At 42.3% G+C, this 20,381-nt stretch overlaps 1 protein-coding gene across 1 annotated transcript; it reads right to left on the bottom strand.

The window, feature by feature from the left end:
- Positions 1 to 285: 285 nt before the first annotated feature.
- CPO (carboxypeptidase O) lies at positions 286 to 19,867 on the bottom strand. The gene is given in 11 exon segments (XM_075069818.1): positions 286 to 515; positions 1,838 to 1,922; positions 3,253 to 3,455; positions 4,303 to 4,393; positions 7,084 to 7,194; positions 7,824 to 7,928; positions 8,813 to 8,913; positions 10,188 to 10,222; positions 12,993 to 13,117; positions 13,552 to 13,627; positions 19,779 to 19,867. Coding segments are annotated over 11 exon segments (1,251 nt in total).
- Between the last annotated feature and the right edge of the window lie 514 nt (positions 19,868 to 20,381).

Below are 20,381 nucleotides of genomic sequence, written 5' to 3' on the forward strand. Positions count from 1 at the left end.
TTAATTCAACAAAGGAATGGAACCTAACCTTCTACAACTGGTTTTGATGAGCAGGGCTTGATTTTACAGATTGTTCTTTCTCCTTTCCTCCTTCTCCAAACAGCCCCCTGAACGCCAGAGAACTCTCTGCATTTACTGTAATGGTTGTTTATTTCAACACTATGCCATTTAGCTCCCCAGTAATGTCAATCTTTCTTTTGCATGCAATTTCTCACTGCATGTGAGTTTCCTGCTGAGCTCTACAGGGCTTACTTAGGACAAGGTCCGAGTGAATAGGACAGTGAGTCATAACCACAGGCTGCCAGAGGTCACTGCCACTGCACTGTTTGGGAAATACTTCTGATTTACATATTCTGTGATGGTCATCACAGCTGAGGTAGTCTCCTCACACGTGGGCTGGATCTGGTCTGGCGGTAGAATAAATCCATAGGCACCCTTGTCTCTCAGCTCAAATGTGTAGAAGAATGGAATGCCAATCATGTGAGCCCAGTCCCACCAGGAGCCAGAGTTCTTGTCTATGAATTTAAAAATATAGATGAGACAAATGTATTAGGCACCATTCTTTATACATGACCCTGGGCATAGTTTATCCAAAATTGCTACAAGATCCCTGTACCAAGCACTATAATCATTCCATAGATAGCCATACTTCACAGTGGGAAAACTTGTTCTAGATGAAGTATTTGATTGCATTAAATATGTTTCTATAGAACTTGCATATGGAAAATACCACTTCATATCCAATAACCAGAGATGCATTAAAGGAATCATATACCTTCTTCTGAAGCCTTTGGCCTTAGCTACTATTGGAGACAAGACATGGGGTTAGATGGACCATGGTTTGTTCTAGTTTTGCATTTCCTTCATTGATACCATTTGGAATTTCCTGCTATATTAATTTTACTGCCAGCCTGAAAAATCCCTGACTGTTCTTTGTGGCCAGACCTCATTGTTCCTCTGCCTTGTGAAGCTCTTTCTCCTGCAACTTGCCATGTAACAACAAACGCTGGCTCAAGAGCACACTAATGTCTAAACATGCCAGCGTTGCACAAGCAAAACACCTTGTGTGTACACTCAAGACAGTGCAAGGCACGCACTAAAACACATGCAACTCAAGGTCTGATTAATGCAGGCATTGTGTCTGTGTAATTTACAAACACAAGTGCGTGTGTGTTCGTGTTCGCTAGAGCCAATTTACTCATTGTGAATATTATCTGCTACACCACCCCACCAATGTGACTCAACCCTTATTTAGAGGGAATACCTCTCTGGGTCAAGGGTAACTTGACTCTCCATGATTTCTACTGAAACTGTCAATCAGACATCATCATCTAGTGCTTGCTGTGGTATGGACACCTGTCCACTGGGAACTAGATTGAGACCAATTTATTTCACACAGAACATCAACCCACCCACCAGATGATAATGGCTGATAGTTACTATAGACCCAATCTGGATTTGAACGGCTGACTCATAGGTATGGTGAAATCACTTCAGTGAAGTCAATAGGAGTTTTGCCATTGATTCCAAAGGGACCAGGATTTCACTTTATATCACATACCAATCCCTGTGTGTGCCATGTGACACTCTCATGATGAGTTCTATATAAGAATTAGCATCTGATTGATCCTCCATGCTGTCAGCTGTTTTTAACGTATGAAAGGGCTCCACAATGTATCCCACATTGAAATGGCTGCAACTTAGATACTCATCTAAACCAGCTCCTCCATTATTACTCAAAGTGGAAACGCAATGAAACAGCAATATCGAGGAATAAGGCACATGGACCACCTTGCTTGCCCCATGAAAATAGAGAAAGCTCAAAACACAAACTTACACAAAACCAGAGAAGTCGGTCCCACTGTAAAATTGGTCCCATGCTTTTCCTTCAGTGCGACTGCTGCTTTCTCTGCAGCTTCCAGCTGTACATTTGAAAAGGAAAGAAAGTCTTAACCGGTTCTGGTAACCACATGAACTATTTGGAGTTTCAGGCTTGATTCTGTAGTTCACTGGGTTCAGGTTTGGGCATCAATTATTAGTTCAACACCAGAGCTGGTGGGAAAATGTGTCCAGCTAAAAAGCATTCCTTTTTTATTGCAATGGTAGGAACCTGTACTACTGGAGAAAGAGGATCTAAGTAATATACTTCCACTGTCAACAGAGGTCTGAGTGGTTGTGGCATGGATAGATCACTATCTATCTACCACTCTATGTTACATATAGGGTCCCCATTACCATAGTATCTGACCTCTGCACAGTCTGTAATGTATTTATCCTCACCACACTCTGGGATGGTAGGGCAGCGCTATTATCCCCATGCTAGAGGGGAAACTGAGCAACAGAGAGGCTAAGTGACTTGCCCAAGGTCACTGAGAAGGCCTGTGGTAGAAGAGGGACTCAAACCCAGCTCTCCCAAGTCCAAGGTTAGTGCCATAAATGCTGGACTGTTTTATAAACATGGATTTTAACTGAGTATATAGGGTTTGATTTTAAAACACTGAGGGTATGTCTGCCCTGCAATTAAAAACCCATGGCTGGCCCATGCCAGCTGGCTTGGGCTAAAGGGCTGTTTGATGGCAGTATAGATGTTCTGGCTCAGGCTGCAGCCCGAGCTCTGGGACCTTCCCACCTTGCAAGGTCCTAGAACCCAGGCTCTGGACTGAGCCTGAACTTCTATCATGAGACACTAGGTATTTGTAGGCACAGTTGTGGCAATCATGCAGACAAATGCATTTGCACATAAAACTGCAGGCACATTTTTTGCACATGGCAGTGGGTTTTGATGTTTTGAAAAACAGTCACATCCTGGCAACCCCTCAGTAATCAGATCCCTAATAATCAATTGCTAATTAGTTATGATGAAGGATCAGGATTAGTTCAGCCAAAAAAGACTTGCAGTCATCACACAACAATGTGCAAGACTGAGATGAGAAGAGAACGCAAACCTGAATTAATAAATTGAAGATTTCAATGTTTTGCAAACTTCCCATCCCCCTGGAAGCTGCAGTTATTACTGATCTTTTTCCTCTTGATACCTCATCTGTCCCTTCAGACAAATGCTGAGTCAATACCAATAAATACTCTAATTTCTATGGTAAATACAACAGTACCAAAGAGAGGCAAAGGGGGACTGAGTACAATATTACATAGACATGAGATCAATCTTAAGCACAAAGATGATGATCAAGATATACAGAGTTCATGCAAGCGTAATCCTTTACGCTGACATGGAGCATGGTTCTGTTGCCTTACCAAATCCTGGTGGTTACTTGCCAAATTGGTTTTTTAACCGTACGGAGTGAGAATGTACTGTCCATAAGAGTGGACAGTCAAAAAGCACAAAACATCGCTTTTCCTTTTTTCTATAAATCTGGCTACAGCTTTAGTCTCGGGTTCTGATTCTGGCCCTGTTCCACAGAAAGTGAGGCTGCTGCAGTTATGAGACACACCAATACCTGTACAGGAATTAAAAAACAAAGCTAAGCAGAGATGTTCACAAAACCCAATTTTGAGAGCATGGCGGCATTTCCATTATAATCTTAAAATGGGAGACTAGATGGCTCAGAGGGGTCTGGTAACATTGTGACTGAGTGCACCCGGTATTCACCTCCTACACACTAATGTAATCATCTTTGTAGAAAATATGCCTTGTGAAGCCTCACTTGAAAACAAATAACTCGCATGTCAGTAATATCCTGGTGAAACGTGTGTAGCACCATAAAGTTATGAAATCCCTCTGTATGATGTTAAAGGCACATGTTCCAACTCACATAGCCATGTTCAAACTCACCACAAGCACAAACGTTAGCAGTTAGATAACGGACTACTATTACTATCAGCAACTAATGTAGAATATCAGGGTTGGAAGGGACCTCAGGAGGTCATCTAGTCCAGCCCCCTGCTCAAAGCAGGACCAATCCCCAGACAGATTTTTGGCCCAGATCCCTAAGTGGTCCCCTCAAGGACTGAACTCACAACTCTGGGTTTAGCAGGTCAATGCTCAAACCACCGAGCATCCCACCCTCCTTCATAGAATTGGAGGCATAGTTATTTAAGGAAACAAAATTATTTTTGTGCTTGAAAAACAAATGCCAGGCTGCATCCAGGTTGAAAATCAGGATCTTAATATTTTTGCAAATGAGATTTCTATTTATAAGCATTTCTTGAAGAAATCAAAAATGTGTGTTCCCTTGCAGCCTTTGGAATACAAAATACACACAGCTCAGATGACGGTCTGTTGTTCTTGCTTCTCATGCCTTGCTATCTATTCATGTCTCAAAATCTGAAATACTTGGAACTTACTGCCCCAGGAGCCATTGAAGTTACGGTTAAGATCTGTTCCAAAGCAGGTGCTGTTTATAAGTGCAGAGCGGGATTTTCTCCACAGACGTTCCTGAGCAGAAATGGTTTCAGTTATGTAATAATACAGCATACTGGGAGATTAGAGATTAAAGTACTATAGCACAGCAGTTCTCAAATGGGGGTCTACAAGCCATTTCAAGGGGTCTGCGTGCCCTGCGGCCAGAGCCCAAGCCCCAGTGGCCTCCACGGGACTGAAGCCAGGTGGTGCAGGGCTGAATCCTGGAGATCCAAACCCTGGTGCTCCCTATGCGCCAGAAGCCCTGAGCCCATGGGCAGAGTTGGGGACATGGAGGGCATTCCCCCGCTCAAACTGCAGTGCAAGAGCATGTAGTCCCAGCAGCAGCTCCACACCTCCCCCTCCCCATCTCCTCTCCCTGCCCCCCGGCCAGGTCAGAGGTGGGAAGCCGGACAGTGCAGGGCAGCTGCTGGTCTGGCTGGTGCCACGGAGCAGGCAGCAGCAGTGTTCCCTCCTCTCCTGCTTGTCCCCTGGGTTGAAGCTGCTCCTCAGCTCCCAGTCCCCTTTGCTGCCGCAGAGGCAGCCAATAAAAGCTGCCTGGGTGAGGAGACCTGACTCCATGGCTGGCAAACCCCTCTGGGAACAGTGACTGCAGGGGACTCCCAGCACACAGCCCCTAATACCCCTCCCTACACCCTGAGCTACCCCCTTCCCTGCACACAGACCCAGCTACCACCTCCCTACCCCCTGAGAATCCCTTCCCTGTACACAGCCCCTAGCTACCACCTCCCTACCCCCTGAGAATCCCCTCCCTGTACACAGCCCCTAGCTACCCCCTCCCTGCACCCTGAGCTATCCCCCGCCTGCACCCTAAGCTGTTTTCAAACTTTCTGAGCTAAGCCCCTCGCCCCCTTGACTTACAATTTTTGGTTCTGCCCCACCCCCACTCCCAACCCAGACAGGCTGGGTGGCCTGCTGAGGTGAGTCAGGGAGAGGAGGTGGCACTCCCTCCCTGGACTCCAGCATGAAGAGTTGGCTTGAGCCCCGCTGGCCCCTGCCCCCCAAAGTAGAAGTCAAACTACTACAAGGCTCTTCCCTGTGGGGCCCTGGAGTTTTTATATCATGTTGAGGGGGGCCTCAGGGAGAAAAAGGTTGAGAACCCCTGCGATAGCAGGTACACCTTTAGTTCACATCCCTGGCTGCCTAGTAGCACTTGGATTCAATGCCACTACTGCGTGCGGTACATTTCTAGAGGTCAACCATGCCAGGTCATAGGACTTCTTCCCTGGCACTCCCCTACGTTAGCGCAGGGGTCCCAGCTTAAAAGACAGCCCCAGATTTAGGGGGTACCTCAGTGTCCAAGAATGATTATAATGGAATCCAGGTTGTGGCTCAGATTCAATAAACTCAGCTGATTTTTTTGTTGTTGTCAGCCAATCTCCTCAGTACACTTCAGTTCGGTGCCTCTCACCCCCATCTATTGTCCCTTTCCCAGTTTAGCAGCTGAGTTCAAACTCACACTATGCACTGCCTGTGTGCACTTCTCCACTGACTAACCAGACAAGAGAGTACAAGAATTGGAGCTCTCCAAATCCTGATGTTGCCCGATCTGGTGATGTTTGATTTGGAAGGCACGAGGCTTAATACAGATTCAACTCAATGGGAGACAGACGGGTACCACACAGAGGCAGATGGGACTACAGGACCTCATTAGGATCCCAACACTATCTCCATGCTGATATAATGGGGAGATGGGAAAATGGGAAAAGGCTGTGCCTCAGATGCCAGTGATGGGACTGTCTGTTTCTCCTGCTGGTGTTACTGAAGCATGAGTTGGCATACAAGGAAGTGAGGGGTGAAGATTGCAACATATTGTGTTCTTTTCCCCATGCAGTTAAGCTCAAGACAAAGTTAAAAACACCGTAGAAGAAGTGAACATTTCTGGTGGAGGGCAGGACACCTACCCTGCATACAGAGGTTAACTTAAGTTTTCTGAAAAAATGCCTTCCCCATCTTCCCTTGTGTCTGGAAACCCACCCCAACCCAGAAGAGAAGATCCTAGTATCTTCAACAGCATCCCCTGGCAACTGTCCAATCAGCACACATCTTCAGCCTGAAAGAGAATACTGACGACAACTTCCAGGGAGTCACTGGGGCTGAGCAGCAACAAACACCTTTACACTGCAAAGGTGCTTGATGCTGAAGTCTGCCCAAGAAGCTGCATAGGAGTTCTGGTCAACAGCCTCCTGAGCAGCCAAGAAGCATATAGATGGGTGGGATGTTGCAAGAGGCCACACTGAGCTCTCAGGACATTTTTGTCGGGGGAAAATTGTGAGTGATAAAACCCACCATGTACAGTTTGGCAATAGATTCTCTTGAAAATTTTGAAATGTTAATTTAAGATCTGCTGAGGCCCCAGTAAAGATTACTTGGAAAAAATGCAGCATTAGAAGGAGCTTCCAGACTCAAAGTAGCGTTAAAGATAGTGTGGTACAATGTGACATTGTCCAAGGTACTCCTGCAGAGAAGTGAAGGATTCTTAAAAGAACAGCTGCAGTCCAGACTGCTGAAAACTAGCAGGCTTTGGCCTCTGCATAGTTTTGGTGCTAGAAAGATGTGGATTTTTCCCTCAGAAAAACTACCTTCCCTTCCTAATAAAAGAAGCTGAAAAATTCACATTTGGATACCATTTTTGTACCAGAAATGAGTATAAATACAGTGTACATCTATCTTTATAATCCAGTTACTGGATTTTCATAACTTACTGTTGTCCAGGAATAGATATAACCATCGATATTGAGAACTGGCAGGATATATACGTCTAAGTTCTGCAGGAAGCTTTTTATCTTTGGGTCAGTTTTGTAATTCTGCAAAATCTGAGAAGAAAAAGTGCAAGAGACTAGCACCAGATCATCTGGTACAAACCAATCACTGGACAGGAATTCATTTAGAATTGGCATAGAATGGTTGGTCATCCTAGAATACTTCCTTGGGAAGAGACTCTACCTGCCCACCAAATGTATCGAGGTATCTACTGCACTTTCAAAGGCATTTCAAAAGTGATAATATATCAGATTACATTTATACTGCAGTCTACATTGGTAGGAGAGAGAGATCCTATACATATGGAACACCACTGTACAAAATCTTCTAGCTCTTTACTCTTGGGATCAGAAATGGAAAATTGTTCCAGATTTCACAGTAGCTTTGTGATGCACCAAGAGCATGATTCAAAGCACACTGACCTCAAGGGCAGGCTTCTCACTGACTTCAATGTGCTTTGTATCAGGCCCAAGCTGAGGATGCAATGTGCCAAATACTTTCATTTGTTACTTCACAAGCCCTGGTTTGAACTTGGGTCTCCAGATGTGATTGTGTAATGCACTAACACAAAGTATAATCTGTCTCTAAAGAGATAGTTTAACAATTTCTCATAAGTAGAGGAAGAGAACTGAGGAATACAAACTATCTGCAAATTTTATACTGAAATGGGAAAAGGTCTCACTTCTTTCATAAACCACTGGCAAAAGGCAGGAGAGATCCATTCTCTGGCATGAAGCCCACAGTCCATCCAAATAATCTTCTTGGCCTTATTTGATGGTTGACTTATCTGGGGAGTGTAAAAGTGATCAGTAGGAAAACTGTTATGTTAAAATAAAAGAGTCTAGCATATTCTAGTATGTGAAGTATGATCCTTGATATACTGCTTAGCCATGTGAGATGCTTACTATTACAGACTTCATTATGAGCAGCTTTCCTTCCTAATAACCCAATCTTTGCATCATCCCAGGCCAAGAATCTTAAAGTGTGCGTTGAACAAAGAGTACCAGTAAAGCTGCTTCTAATTCTTATATGGCTGCCTTCACTTACATTAATCATTCCCTGGGCTGATCTAATTTTGAGGTTCTTTTCTTTGGAAGAGGAAAAGCAGAAAGAAAGATAAACCAATTTTTCTCAGCAATGGAGACAGATCCTATGAGAACTGTCATGAAATAGCCAAGATAGAAAGGTCACAGATTATAGAGAATAGTGAAAAACAAAAACCCTCCACCACACACAACTATAGCAAACAGTTACACAGGTTGACTATGGTATATTATTAGGGCTGTCAATTAATTGCAGTTAACTCAAGTGATTAACTCAAAACAAATTAACTTGATTTAAAAAATTAATCATGATTAATCGCAGTTTTAATCACATTGCTAAACAATAATAGAATGTCAAATGAGATTTATTAAATATTATATTTCAAAACAGGATTTTAGCTAAATCTGGTGTCTTCACAATATAACAGTGGTCTCAAAGACTGATGGCAATTGTCAATACAAAAGATAGCAAACTCCTGTAGTGTTTTGTCTAGGAGCTAAAACCTCTCCTGTTATTTCATTGTACCTGGATAAGAATCTTCTTAGAGAAGGTTTGAATCTTGACATTTTCCCTCATAATTTTATGGAGATGCTCTTTATTTATCTTAACAACACTTTCCCCACTCACCTTCAGATAATACATTGGCCGGTTCTCATATGTCATTCCTAGATAATGCTGTGTCACCAACTCACTGTTGCTCTCCTTTATCTGGTACATCCAGTGAAAATCTGAAATAGTCATAGAGAATTGTTGCTCTAAACAGGGAGTTTCCTTCTTCTCTCCCCCACCCCCACTTCCAAATAGCAAATGTTTTATGTTTCTTAGATACACAGTATATGCCTCTGAGCATATTTCAGGCTGTGATATTACTTAGCATGGTTCAAGACCAAATAATGGGGGAAGACATTTCACTTACATCAAATTAAATACAAAGTAATACATTGCAGAGGTGGGCATCAAAAAGCACTGCCTAGGACTCCTTCAGGAGCCAATTCAATGCTCCAACCCCATCAGGAGCCTCTCTGTTGACTTCCCGAGGATTTGGATGATGAAGTCAAATCCTAAGACTATCATGGGGTGATCCATCAGTCAGATGACTATTAGTTTTTCCACATTTTAGGTCAGTAGCAGTTCCCAAAGCAAAACTATACAAATGCTTACAGTAAACACATCATATGCCTAGAAGATGATTTATCACAAAGCTTTCTCTTTGTGTGTGTCATCTAAATCGACTGTGAAATATATAAATGAGAACAACAGTCCAGCTGTCTTGGCTCACCACTCTCACCACATTCAAATCTCTTCTAAAGGCTCACTTCTTCCACAGAAGGGAACAGAACCAAAAGTGAAAAAAAAATTCAAGTTATTCCTTCCTTCCTAGGGCATCCCATCTTCTCCGTTTCTATCTGTTTTGTTACAAGCTTACTGGAATGTTCATCGTTTCATGTCTTGGTCAGTGCTGAGCACAATGTCAATGCTCACATAAATAACAGTGAAGAGGCATAACAACTGGATATTCAAATACTCAAAATATGGACTAAAAGCAGCAAACAATGGGTTGAAGCCTATAGATGCTGCCTAGGAGAGAAGAGATCATGTTCAACAATAGGAAAAAGAGAGTCCACAGAAGGACTGTAGCTAAATGCATGAATTCTTCACACAAAGCATTTACGTTATAGAGATTAAGAAACAAAGGGTGAAATTCTGCCTCGACTGACCTCAAGGACAAAATTCCCATTAAATTCAACAAGCTAGGATTTCATGCAAAAGACTTGAAGAAAGCCAGATCCTGCAATGAGCTCCAAGCAGGCGGACTGCTAAGTCACACTGACTTCTATGGAGCTCTCTGTAAACACAGGAGTGTTCGCATAGAACTCTCTGCAGGAGTAACACCTAAGTGGTAGACTTGGTTTCCTTCTTACCTCTTCCATTGGATGATATACAGTGTAGGACTAGCCCTCTGGAACCCTCCAGTGACTGCCACCCTTCCTTGGCATGCTACTGTCCAGTTGTTCTTGTACATCACGTATTAGGACCCTGAAGAAAAAATGAGAGAAAGATTAAAGTTCCCTAAACAGCAACTGAAGAATGACTTTTAGTAACATCCTTAAATCAAAAACATGGCCTTTACACCACGGTCTACCTTAAACCTCTTGCTCATCAGGCCACTAGATACGGCAATCATAATAACTGTAATAGAATAGGTCAATGTGTTCTGAATATTGAGATTTTTTAAATTTTAATTAAAAAAAAATCACTTGTTGACCCCTCCCCCATCCTCAACCCTGCCTCCCACTCCTTAAATACCCCCGAAATTGTTCAGGTTTTTTTCCTCACCAGTTATAAGCACCGGTCAAAATTTGTCAATGCTAAAAAAAATCAAGTTAAAGGTTTGTCATTTTGAAAAAAAAAGTATGGATTTTTAAAAAACTTCACACTTTTTAAAAAAATTTTTTGGAAGATCTCCCAATGCTGCTTTATTTGTAAGTTTGCAAAAATTGTCTTTGTCCTGGAAAATAGATGCTCCAGCAGGATAGCCGTAAATTAATTCTGAATCTGCTTCATCATGGGCCTGCTTCAGTGACTGCTGATGTCAATGAAAGTCTCCCACTGGCTCCATGGGGCACTGGATCAAGCCCTGTGCTTTTAATAGAATTCTTTGAAAGACAACCCAGCCATGTGGAACACTGTTCTAAATCTGTGCTTGAAGTAAATGCTCAGCATAAGACAACTGCAAAAGCAGTGCAAGCCCACTTGTTATTGTCATGCATTGAGAGCGCTAGTAGGCTACTCTGCTGTCTCAAGCACTGACTGGCATTTCTGAAAGGCTGCCCTTTTAACTTCTGAGAGTGCTCTCAGCTGAGTTTCAATTTGAGCTTTCTCACCTCTGTGTCTCAAGGTAAGAGACAGAAAAAAAAAAAAAAAGCTCATCACAGCTCCTGTGAACTGAAATTTCTGAGTTTAATGCAGCTTGAATATTTGATGACCCAAATGTGATATGCCATTTATGCTCCAGTTATCATATTGCCTTCCTTGTATGCCAACCACCTTCTTAGAGGGGTTTTTCCTCAAAATCTGTATACAGAAATTAACTATCATTCTATTTTTCACCTCTAAAGGACAGAGAATCAAATTTTCAGTCCCCCCTTCCACTCAGCCTTCCTTTTGTGCACCTCTCAAAATAGAGGCACAAATCATTATGAGTGCAAACACAGAGTCCAGTTTTAAAAAATCTGGGCCATGATATTATTTCAGTTAGACTGCAAACACTTATCCCAGATGCTAGATAGTTTATATACTGGCATCCCTATCCCATATTTCTCCACCTGTTGTTGACAGAGTATCAACATTAATTAGTTACTAAAGAGAATTCATTAGGGAGGCTATCAGATATCAGCTTTAATGGTGAATTGTCTTGCTTGTCATAGCTTCAGAATGGACCTTAATCCTCGTTCAAGGTATCTTTTATTAGTGAATGTCACTACAGCTGGGTTATATTCAATATGTCTAGTAGTCATTTGCCATCCTAGCACTGGATAGCTGCAGAGCTGTAATTTTCATATGAAACATTATAGCTGGTGAGTTGGGTTTTTAAATTTTGTATGTGATGTGTGACAATTTGGGAACCATATCTTTGTCCAGTTATGAATCCCATTTGGTTTTATGAACACTAATTGTACAGGTAACAGTCATTGTGACTAGGGGTATGTCTACACGGTAATTAGACAACTGCACCTGGCCTGTGCCAGCAGACTTGGGCTCATGGGGCTTGGGCTGTGAGGCTGTTTAATTGCAGTGTAGACTTCAGGGCTTGGGGCTGAAGCCCAGGCTCTAGGACCATGGGAGGTGGGATGGCTACAGCTGGCACAGGCAACCTATGGGTTTTTAATTGCAGTGTAGATATTCTTCAGATCATCCATTTGGTGGCAGGAACCTGGCATGTAGTGAGGAGCCATGTCTGGAAAGGTATAACCGAGCAATCAAGGCAGCATCAGCACCGAATGGCTCTCACCTACTGGAACAATGGAGTTTTTCCCAGAAGGGCCTTTGCTTTTGAATGGATCATCTCTTCAGAGAAATCTGTTTGGGGGGAAGGAAGGGATCTGCACTGAGGGATCTGCAGTTTCTTCCACTGACCACCTGGCCCAGAGCCAAAGGGAGCCAGTCCATCACAAACAGCAAAAGACATAGCTGGAGAAGTGGAGGCAGGAGGGACATTGTCTCCTTTCAAGAACAATAATCAACCCCAAGGACTGTCAGGAGTGGAGAGGTCCCTGATGGGGGAAGATTGCATTCAGGGGTTTATTTTTTTGCATAGATCTATAACTCTCCTGTGCTGTCTAAGAGTAAAGTGCGTGCATTTAAGAAGTTCCCTTTCAAAGCCCACGTTCCTTACTTTACCTACCACACTGTCACTGGGGAGTTAAACTAGAAATTAGAGTGCCCACAGGAGTGAAGCTCTGGAGGAGTGCGCACAGGTCACTGGGGAGGCTTAGGAGGGCAGATCACTGGATTCAGGGCCTAGGCCAGCTGGACCACAGACTCCCTCATCCCAAGAAAAGGAGGGCAGACAGGGAATTTGCAACCCAGGAGTGTGCAGACGCATAGGAAGTACCTGGACTCTGCCTAGACCCAGCTGGCTTGGACACACATAGGATCCAAAGGCTGGATCCAATTAACACAGTCTGATGACTCTGGGGTGGATTGGGGGAAATTAGCCATGTCCATGATAGGGAGGATGGTTCTTGAAGCCAATGGAGTCATTCAGTACGCAAGGGGATCCCTATCAGGCAATTAGTGGACATACTCATAAGATATCAAATGCTGATTTAAGCTGTCTTTCAGCTCCTGTAAACTGAAGGCTGGAACCCTGGCATGCAGTTCTTCTCCAGCCTGGATGTCTTCAGGCAGCAGTGGCTTCCACAAATCCAGCTGGAGAGAAAGAATGGGAACACAAATAAAATTTCTGTTTCCATTGCGAAAAAATCTAATTAAGCTATATTAGCTATGGATGAATAAGAGGAAGCAGTCATTCCTAATGCTCTCTGCCCGTGCCTCCCCAATCATGAACTCTCTACCCAGTTGCTCCCAGAGCATACCTCTGGGATATAGACTGTGATTTTCTGGACATGGGACATCAATTGTGGCCAGATGTTTCACAGGCCACATATGGGAGGATGAGAAATCTCAATTTCCTACGGCCACATAAGGGCAAGGCTCAATCCAGCCATTTATTAGTAAATATCTTAGGTATAAGCTTTTTCAGGCTGCTTTTTCCTTAATTTCTATCCAAAGTTAAATAGAAATCTGTTCCATAGAACTAACTTGGCATCAGCTTTCTTGTAAACATTGTTAGCATCACTCACCAGCAAGGTGTCACAAAGCTGCTGAAGTTGCTTTACGTGCTCAAATGTTTGTGGCAAGACTCGCAAAACCTGGTCCCTGGAAATTAAGAGTAAAAAAATGAGCTGAGCATCTGTTGAAAATTTCCACCTTTCCCCTAGGTCTAAAGAGTTGTTTTGTTATGCAGAAGGAAGTTAGCTCATCTAACCGAGTCCTATTTCATTGAGAACATGACTGACTGATGAATTAATATGGGAAGTGGCTGCCAGTACATCCCTCGGCCCATGCCGCTTCCAGCAGCTCCCATTGGCCTGGAGCAGTGAACCGCGGCCACTGGGAGCCGCGATCAGCCGAAGCTGTGGACGCGGCAGGTACACAAACTGGCTGGGCCTGCCAGGGGCTTTCCCTGCACAAGCAGCGGAACAAGTTTGGGAACCACTGCTTGAGATATATGTAGGATCAAGTTCTGTAGATTCTTTGGGTATCTCAGTAGGGCCCTACATTACCTTTACTTATTTGCCAGTGCCCTGATGTTTCAAACACTTAAGCACGGGAGCAATTTTATTTCATTGTATCAGCTTCTTTGAAGCCAATGACATTGCTCACATGATTAAACCCTTAAGTATGTGCAAGACTGGGGCCTAATAAAGTTGGTAATAATATACAGTGAGCTATTTCATCAACTTTGAGCTTTTTCTGTTCATGAATCAACCACAAATAGACTTAGTCTTTTGCATATTTATTCGTTATTCAAAATTGCTTGATGAAAATTTTATGCAAACCTCTTTTTAGCCAATAAGATTTTACAGACTACTTGCTGTATGTTTGACTATTCATTATTTGTGGCCTATGACAGGTCACCTAAATGATATGGTAGTGCTCCTGCTCCCTGATTAGTAGACTGAAACTTATAAACAGGAATATCTAATTTAAAAAAATCAGTGACTTCAAGATGGCTGGATGAAAACTTCCTGTCTGGAGATGTATTTGCTGAGTATTCCTGAGACTTTCACCATCTGAAAATGTTTATCTGAAAAAAAAATATTGAAGGGTTACAGAGAATGAATAAAAAAGGCTACAAACACAGTTGAAGCAAATGTGTGGTTTCTATTAAAACAAATCTTCCTACGAACTTTTTTCTGGAGTATTAATGCAGCTCAGCTTTGTAGTCCTTTAGCAAGCAGATGTGGAATTTCAAATTGCATAAGAGTTTTTAAAAGCAATAAATGAAAGGTTGTGATGCGAGAATGTGCCATCATCACTGGGAGTGGATTTTCATGATTACATTGCACTAGATATCCAAAGGTGAGTTAGTATCTTTAGAAGAGAACTGCTGTCACTGTTATGAAATCAGAGTGGTACCAGAAATATTTCTATTTCTTAGCAACCACTGGTTTACAATCGTCTCCCCTGATTTCAATGGGCTTTGGATCAAGTTCTTATAGTACATGTATGGTCAGAAAAGAATTTAAATGCAAAGATTCTACTATAATGGAAATTTATCACAAGAGCTTTGTGTAGCAAACCATTTATGATCACCAATATAATGAATGCTCATAGCATGAGTAATAATTGCTAATTGGGCATTTACACTCCCATCGCAAATGTACAATAACAGCTCAATACACATGCGAATTGAATTAGCTAACTCTCCCATTAGCCACTGGAAAAAATATAGGGAACGTTTAAAAATCCCTGAGCTTTTAAAAATATGATGCTTGCTGATTAGCTGAAACACAAAACAGGTCCGTTTCCTCTAACAACTGGAATTAGCTGTTTATTAGCCATACCAGGGAAGTGTCGTGCTGTTGCACTTTTGTCCATTAGGCAAAATGATAGCACTTGCATTACTAACTATTTGATATAACCAGAGTAAATGTCGATGCAACAGAACCTCGTAGATATAGGATTAATACCTCCCGGTCTGAAAATGAATCTCTCAGCTGCAGTTGGGAGTTTATTTTCCATAAAGGCTTGGGCTTGCTTTGCTCTTTGTCTATCAGAAAAGAAACAATATCCTGTCATGCTTTTCTGTTCCCATTGACATTATGTATTAATTGCACCAAATGAAAGAAATGCCAGACAATCAGATTGCTGCCAGATGGCCGGCTCTTATTTACTGATAAAACCTTTTACAATGGCCAACGTGGAGGCAGATAATTTTTAACAGTATGCTAATATTACAAAGATTGTGCCCATTTATGATTACGGACTAGGTTTCTCAATTATAGAAGTGCAAAGTCGATCCACCCAGCCAATCAAGAACAGTTTTTCAATAATAAAAACACAATGAAGCATCCTCATTATGCTAAACTAATAGTGTCAGTGTAAGCTGTGTTCTGACTGGCTGGTCAGAATTCCTACTTTTTATAATATAGTATGAGGCAAATTAAGATAAAGTAACAGATCCTTGTTGGCCTTTTCCAGAGTTATTTCAAATAATGTCCCTTTATTTAAGTAGCATCCTGCTCCCAACTCAAAACACAGGTTGGCTGGGCTGGGCTAGCTTTAATAATTCTATTCAAAGACTGGAGCCAGATCCAAACCCAGTTTAGCTGGGAGCTCAATCCCAGTCAGCAATTAGACCCCAAGGTGCTAGGTCCATTGCCAAAGAGCCAAGCACACTGAATGCTATGGGGGGCTTTCCATTGAATTCAACAGGCCCTGGGCCTGGAGATATATAGATAGTCTCTAAAAGGGGAGGAAGGGTCTGTGCCTACTGTGCTGGAGGTTTTATACAGCTAATGGAGGAGGCAGGAACCTATTTAAATAAGCTGCCCATTGGTTCCACCTCCTGAGCAGATCCCAGTCTTCTGACAGTGCCACATGGGGAATCCCTGGGCTATATTTACTGTGGTAAGTTCCAGCACTGGACTCCGTCTCAAATTGTATCAGTGTAAATCTAGTTATGGAATAAGACACTGATATTTTGCTCTCATCACATCATGTCCCTACCCCAAACCCACAGCAAATCCCAACCTGCTGTAAATCAATCTGTTATTATCTACATAGGGCCAGATTTTCAAAGGTCTTTAGGTGCTTAAAGTTGCAGATAGGATTTCAATGGTAGTTAGGTGCCTAGCCTACTTAGGCACTTTTGAAATCCCACTAGGGCACATAAATACCTTTGTAAATCTGACCCCTAGTGCCTAAAATGTGCTGGGTTCTTGCCAGAACAATAGAAGATTCAGCCTTGGACCCAAAAGAAATCAGATTTTCAACACGAAAATGATGAGAACAGCAAATAAAACAGGAGTTGGCACGGGGATTTAGGAGTGAGAATGCATTAGTTCTGCAATTGCACTCCCCAGTTGGGGAGGACATGTCTCCCTCATTCCCCCTATGCAGGAAGAGGGAATATGACATAATGGATAATGAGGGCAATGAGAAGACAATTGTGCAGTTGCTCAGGTTTGTTATGAATGGCTTTCTGATTTTTTGGTAAATTGAGATTAGATTCTATGCTGATTTATACCATGTAAAAACCCTTTAGTTTCTCTGTGTTTGTAAAGGTGTAAAAAGTACAGCATTTGCCCTCTAGCATTTAGAAGCAAATGCTTCTGAGGCAGCATTAATTTAGGCACTTCCACCTCCCCACTGTGCTACCTTCTCTCCTACCTAGGGGAAATTCCATCAGGGGACTTGCTAGCACTCTGTGTTTGTATTGTGCTCGGCACAATGGCTCAACTCTTGGTTGGACCCTAGGCATCACTGCAATAAACAGAGTTGTTAATAAATAAGAAATTCCATGGATTACCAAGAACTTTGTCCCCTGCAGAAGCAAATTCCACATAGGATACAATCTGGCCCTCTGCAGGAAATTTTCCTTCTTATTTTAAGCCCAGTTCTTCTAGCTATACCTGCATGTGCATTTTCGATAATTTTACCCAAGGTACGAGATGGCATTTCAAAGCTGTATGTCACTCTGTTAGTGTCCACCTCTATAGGCCCTTGCAACTATTTCTCTCTGCTCACAAAGGCAATTCAAGTGAGGTTCTGAAACCTCCAACCCTTCCTCTTAAGGGAACCACAGCTTGTCTCTTTCATATCACATCTTCTAATGGCTGCAACTTCAGCACTCTTCTAGGAGGTCAGGCCAGCGTGTCAACCCCAATGCTCTTCTGTGGGTGGATGGGCTAAACCATGCCCCAGAGCTCCTTCATTCCCCCTCCTGCACAAGCACCCACTATCTCTCACAAATCTATGCAAGACAACATTCCTGAGGTTGCTACAGGTGAATTTTCTCAGAATGTTACAGACTTTCATGGTATTCACAGGCAAAGTATTTTTTTGGTTTCTGTGGACTTTGCCATGCCATTTTTGTAAAGACAATAAATAGCGTGTATTAAAAATATCTGCCGCCTTCTAGGAAATACTGCTGTGGAGGAAATCATGCCAGTTTTAGTGTGAGGGAGGTGGAACAAAGAAAAGAATGAGGAATAAATATCAAGTTCATACTTTTTCAAAAATAATTGTCAATAGTACAACAACTTCATGATCTAATTCTCCCTTAATACTCTAGGTTCAGATCATTGGTATTTGCAGATTTGCATATTTTCAGATTTTTCCAAATTTTTCATTCCCTGAACTCTGTTTTTTTTACAGGGATTCCTTTGCTCCCTGATCCTCCAGTCCTCTTCTTTTCACATCTCTTGATACAAATTTTTAATTGGAGTTCAGTGACACAAAAGCTTTGGAGACATCATTTTGAATATCTCCACCCCCAACCCCTCACTGATTAATGGATTTACTCTTGCTTGATCATTCCCCTTCCTACTCCCGATATATTTGTAGAAGGCATTTTAGTCCCATAAATCCTGATCTTGGTGCTGCAACAACTGGATTTTAGCCAATGGGAGCTGAGCACACTGAGTATCCAAAAGGAGGCACTGTGAACCTTTCACAATTGAGTCCGTAACTTATTTGACTAGAATTAACTCATTCACCCTTTTTCTTGCTCTATATTTTCTCGACAAGCCTTAACTATATCTGAGTATTTGGATATGGTGACTCTCATTTTCCATTTCCAGTACAGGACTGGAACCTCCCGTGTTCCAGCTGTCTGTAACAGACACGCCCAATTTACAGTTCCTTGTTCCTTTCATTACATTTCTCAGAGGTACTGTAATCTGTTGTGCCTTCATTATGGCGTTTTAGGGTACAGCCCTAAACTGCAGCTCCCTGCCAGGATTTATACTCACCTAACATATTGCAACCTCAGGCCAATCCTCCCTGGGATCAGGACTCCCAGGAGGCAGAAGACCCGAGAGATAACTTCATGCTTCTGAAAAGAACCTGTATCTCAGCAGCACAGGGCCATAGATCATACAGCTATCTAGACTCCAGTATCAACTGTGGATCAAACTGACTCATGCACAGAAGATGAACCTATTCATAAATTATCTCAGCAAAAATTTACTACAGTTAAATAATTAACTCAGTATCACATCATCATTTTCTATGATGAAATGTGTAAGTTCCCATATAGAGATGGTACATCTTTTGGAGATTGGAAAAAGTTGGAGTTATCTGCTCAACCCTTCTTTCTCCTGACCTCCATTCATCTGTTAGAAACAAAGATATTGGTCTATACTGAAATTTACCAGCCTACTAACCCTTCTAGTCCTGAACTTTGTTGCCTCAGATTAAATGAGGCCCTGATGTGAACTAAACTTTTGCAAAATCAATACCACCCAGAGTTTTACCCTTCTTTATTGCACTGCTAAGTAAATTATGCTTTCGCCTACATCCCCCCTCTCTCTTCACCCAAAAACTGGCATGATTTCCTCCAAAGCAGAATTGCATAGGCACAAACAGACGTTTTTTGCACATAGTTTTTGTCATTACAAACATCGCATAGCAAAATCTACAGAAACTGAAGAAAATCTTGCCTCCATGAAAGTTTGCAATATTATATAAAAATTAACTTGGAACAATTGAAGGTGGGTTATCTTGTATTTGGTGAGAGAAATGCTTGTGGGGGGGAGGGGAAATGAGGAAACTCCAAGAACATGAGCTTTACTGTTCTGATTGCAATGCTCAGTCAATCAACCCACAAAATCTGTACTGGTGGTACGTAACATGCCTGCCTTACCTCCTAGCTAAGTGCTGGAGTTGTAACCATCAGAAGAGTAGATTCCAGAGTAGGTAGCACCTTCTTTTATAGCTCTCCAGAGGAAGCTGACTGAATACCGCATATTGCAGTAGTATCGCTTATTTCATATTCCAGCTGTCTGCTAATACAAACTACTCTGCATGTCTTTTCTCCTCAGCTGTGTACTGGGCTGCTGCTGTCAGGGTCTTCTCCACAATAACTAACTTCCAAGACCTTTTCCTCATGGTATCAGACCTGCAAAACCTCAAATCTGCAACACTGGACCATGTGACAGGGCGTCCAAATTAGGGACAAGACAAACAGGTTCAGAGGGAAAAGGCTGAACTGTTGCAAGCTTGTTTTCCTCCTGCTTAAATAAAAACAAAACATTAATGAAGTAAACCAAGAGATTTTCTCAAAGTAAATTTCAGCCTAAAGCTGAGGTGTCTGCTTTTAAAATGGGATATATTTATTCTTTGGTGATATTATTTCTGTTATGTCAATGACTTATCAAGCTAGATGTCATCATTTTGCCTAACAGGGTAGTAGAGTAGCAGTAGTAGGGTACGCAGTATAGTGGTAGCCATGTCGATCCCAGAAGAAGAGCTCTGTGTGGCTGAAAGCTTGTCTTTCTTACCAACTGATGTTGGTCCAATAAAAGGGTAGCAGAGTGACAGTCCCTCTCTATCGTTTTGATTCAAATTCCATTGAAGTCAATGGAAAAAGCTGTTGAATTCAATGGGTACCTGTACCAGTAAT

The sequence above is a fragment of the Chelonoidis abingdonii genome, chromosome 10 (assembly GCF_003597395.2).
Source record: "Chelonoidis abingdonii isolate Lonesome George chromosome 10, CheloAbing_2.0, whole genome shotgun sequence".
NCBI classification, from domain to species: domain Eukaryota; kingdom Metazoa; phylum Chordata; order Testudines; family Testudinidae; genus Chelonoidis; species Chelonoidis abingdonii.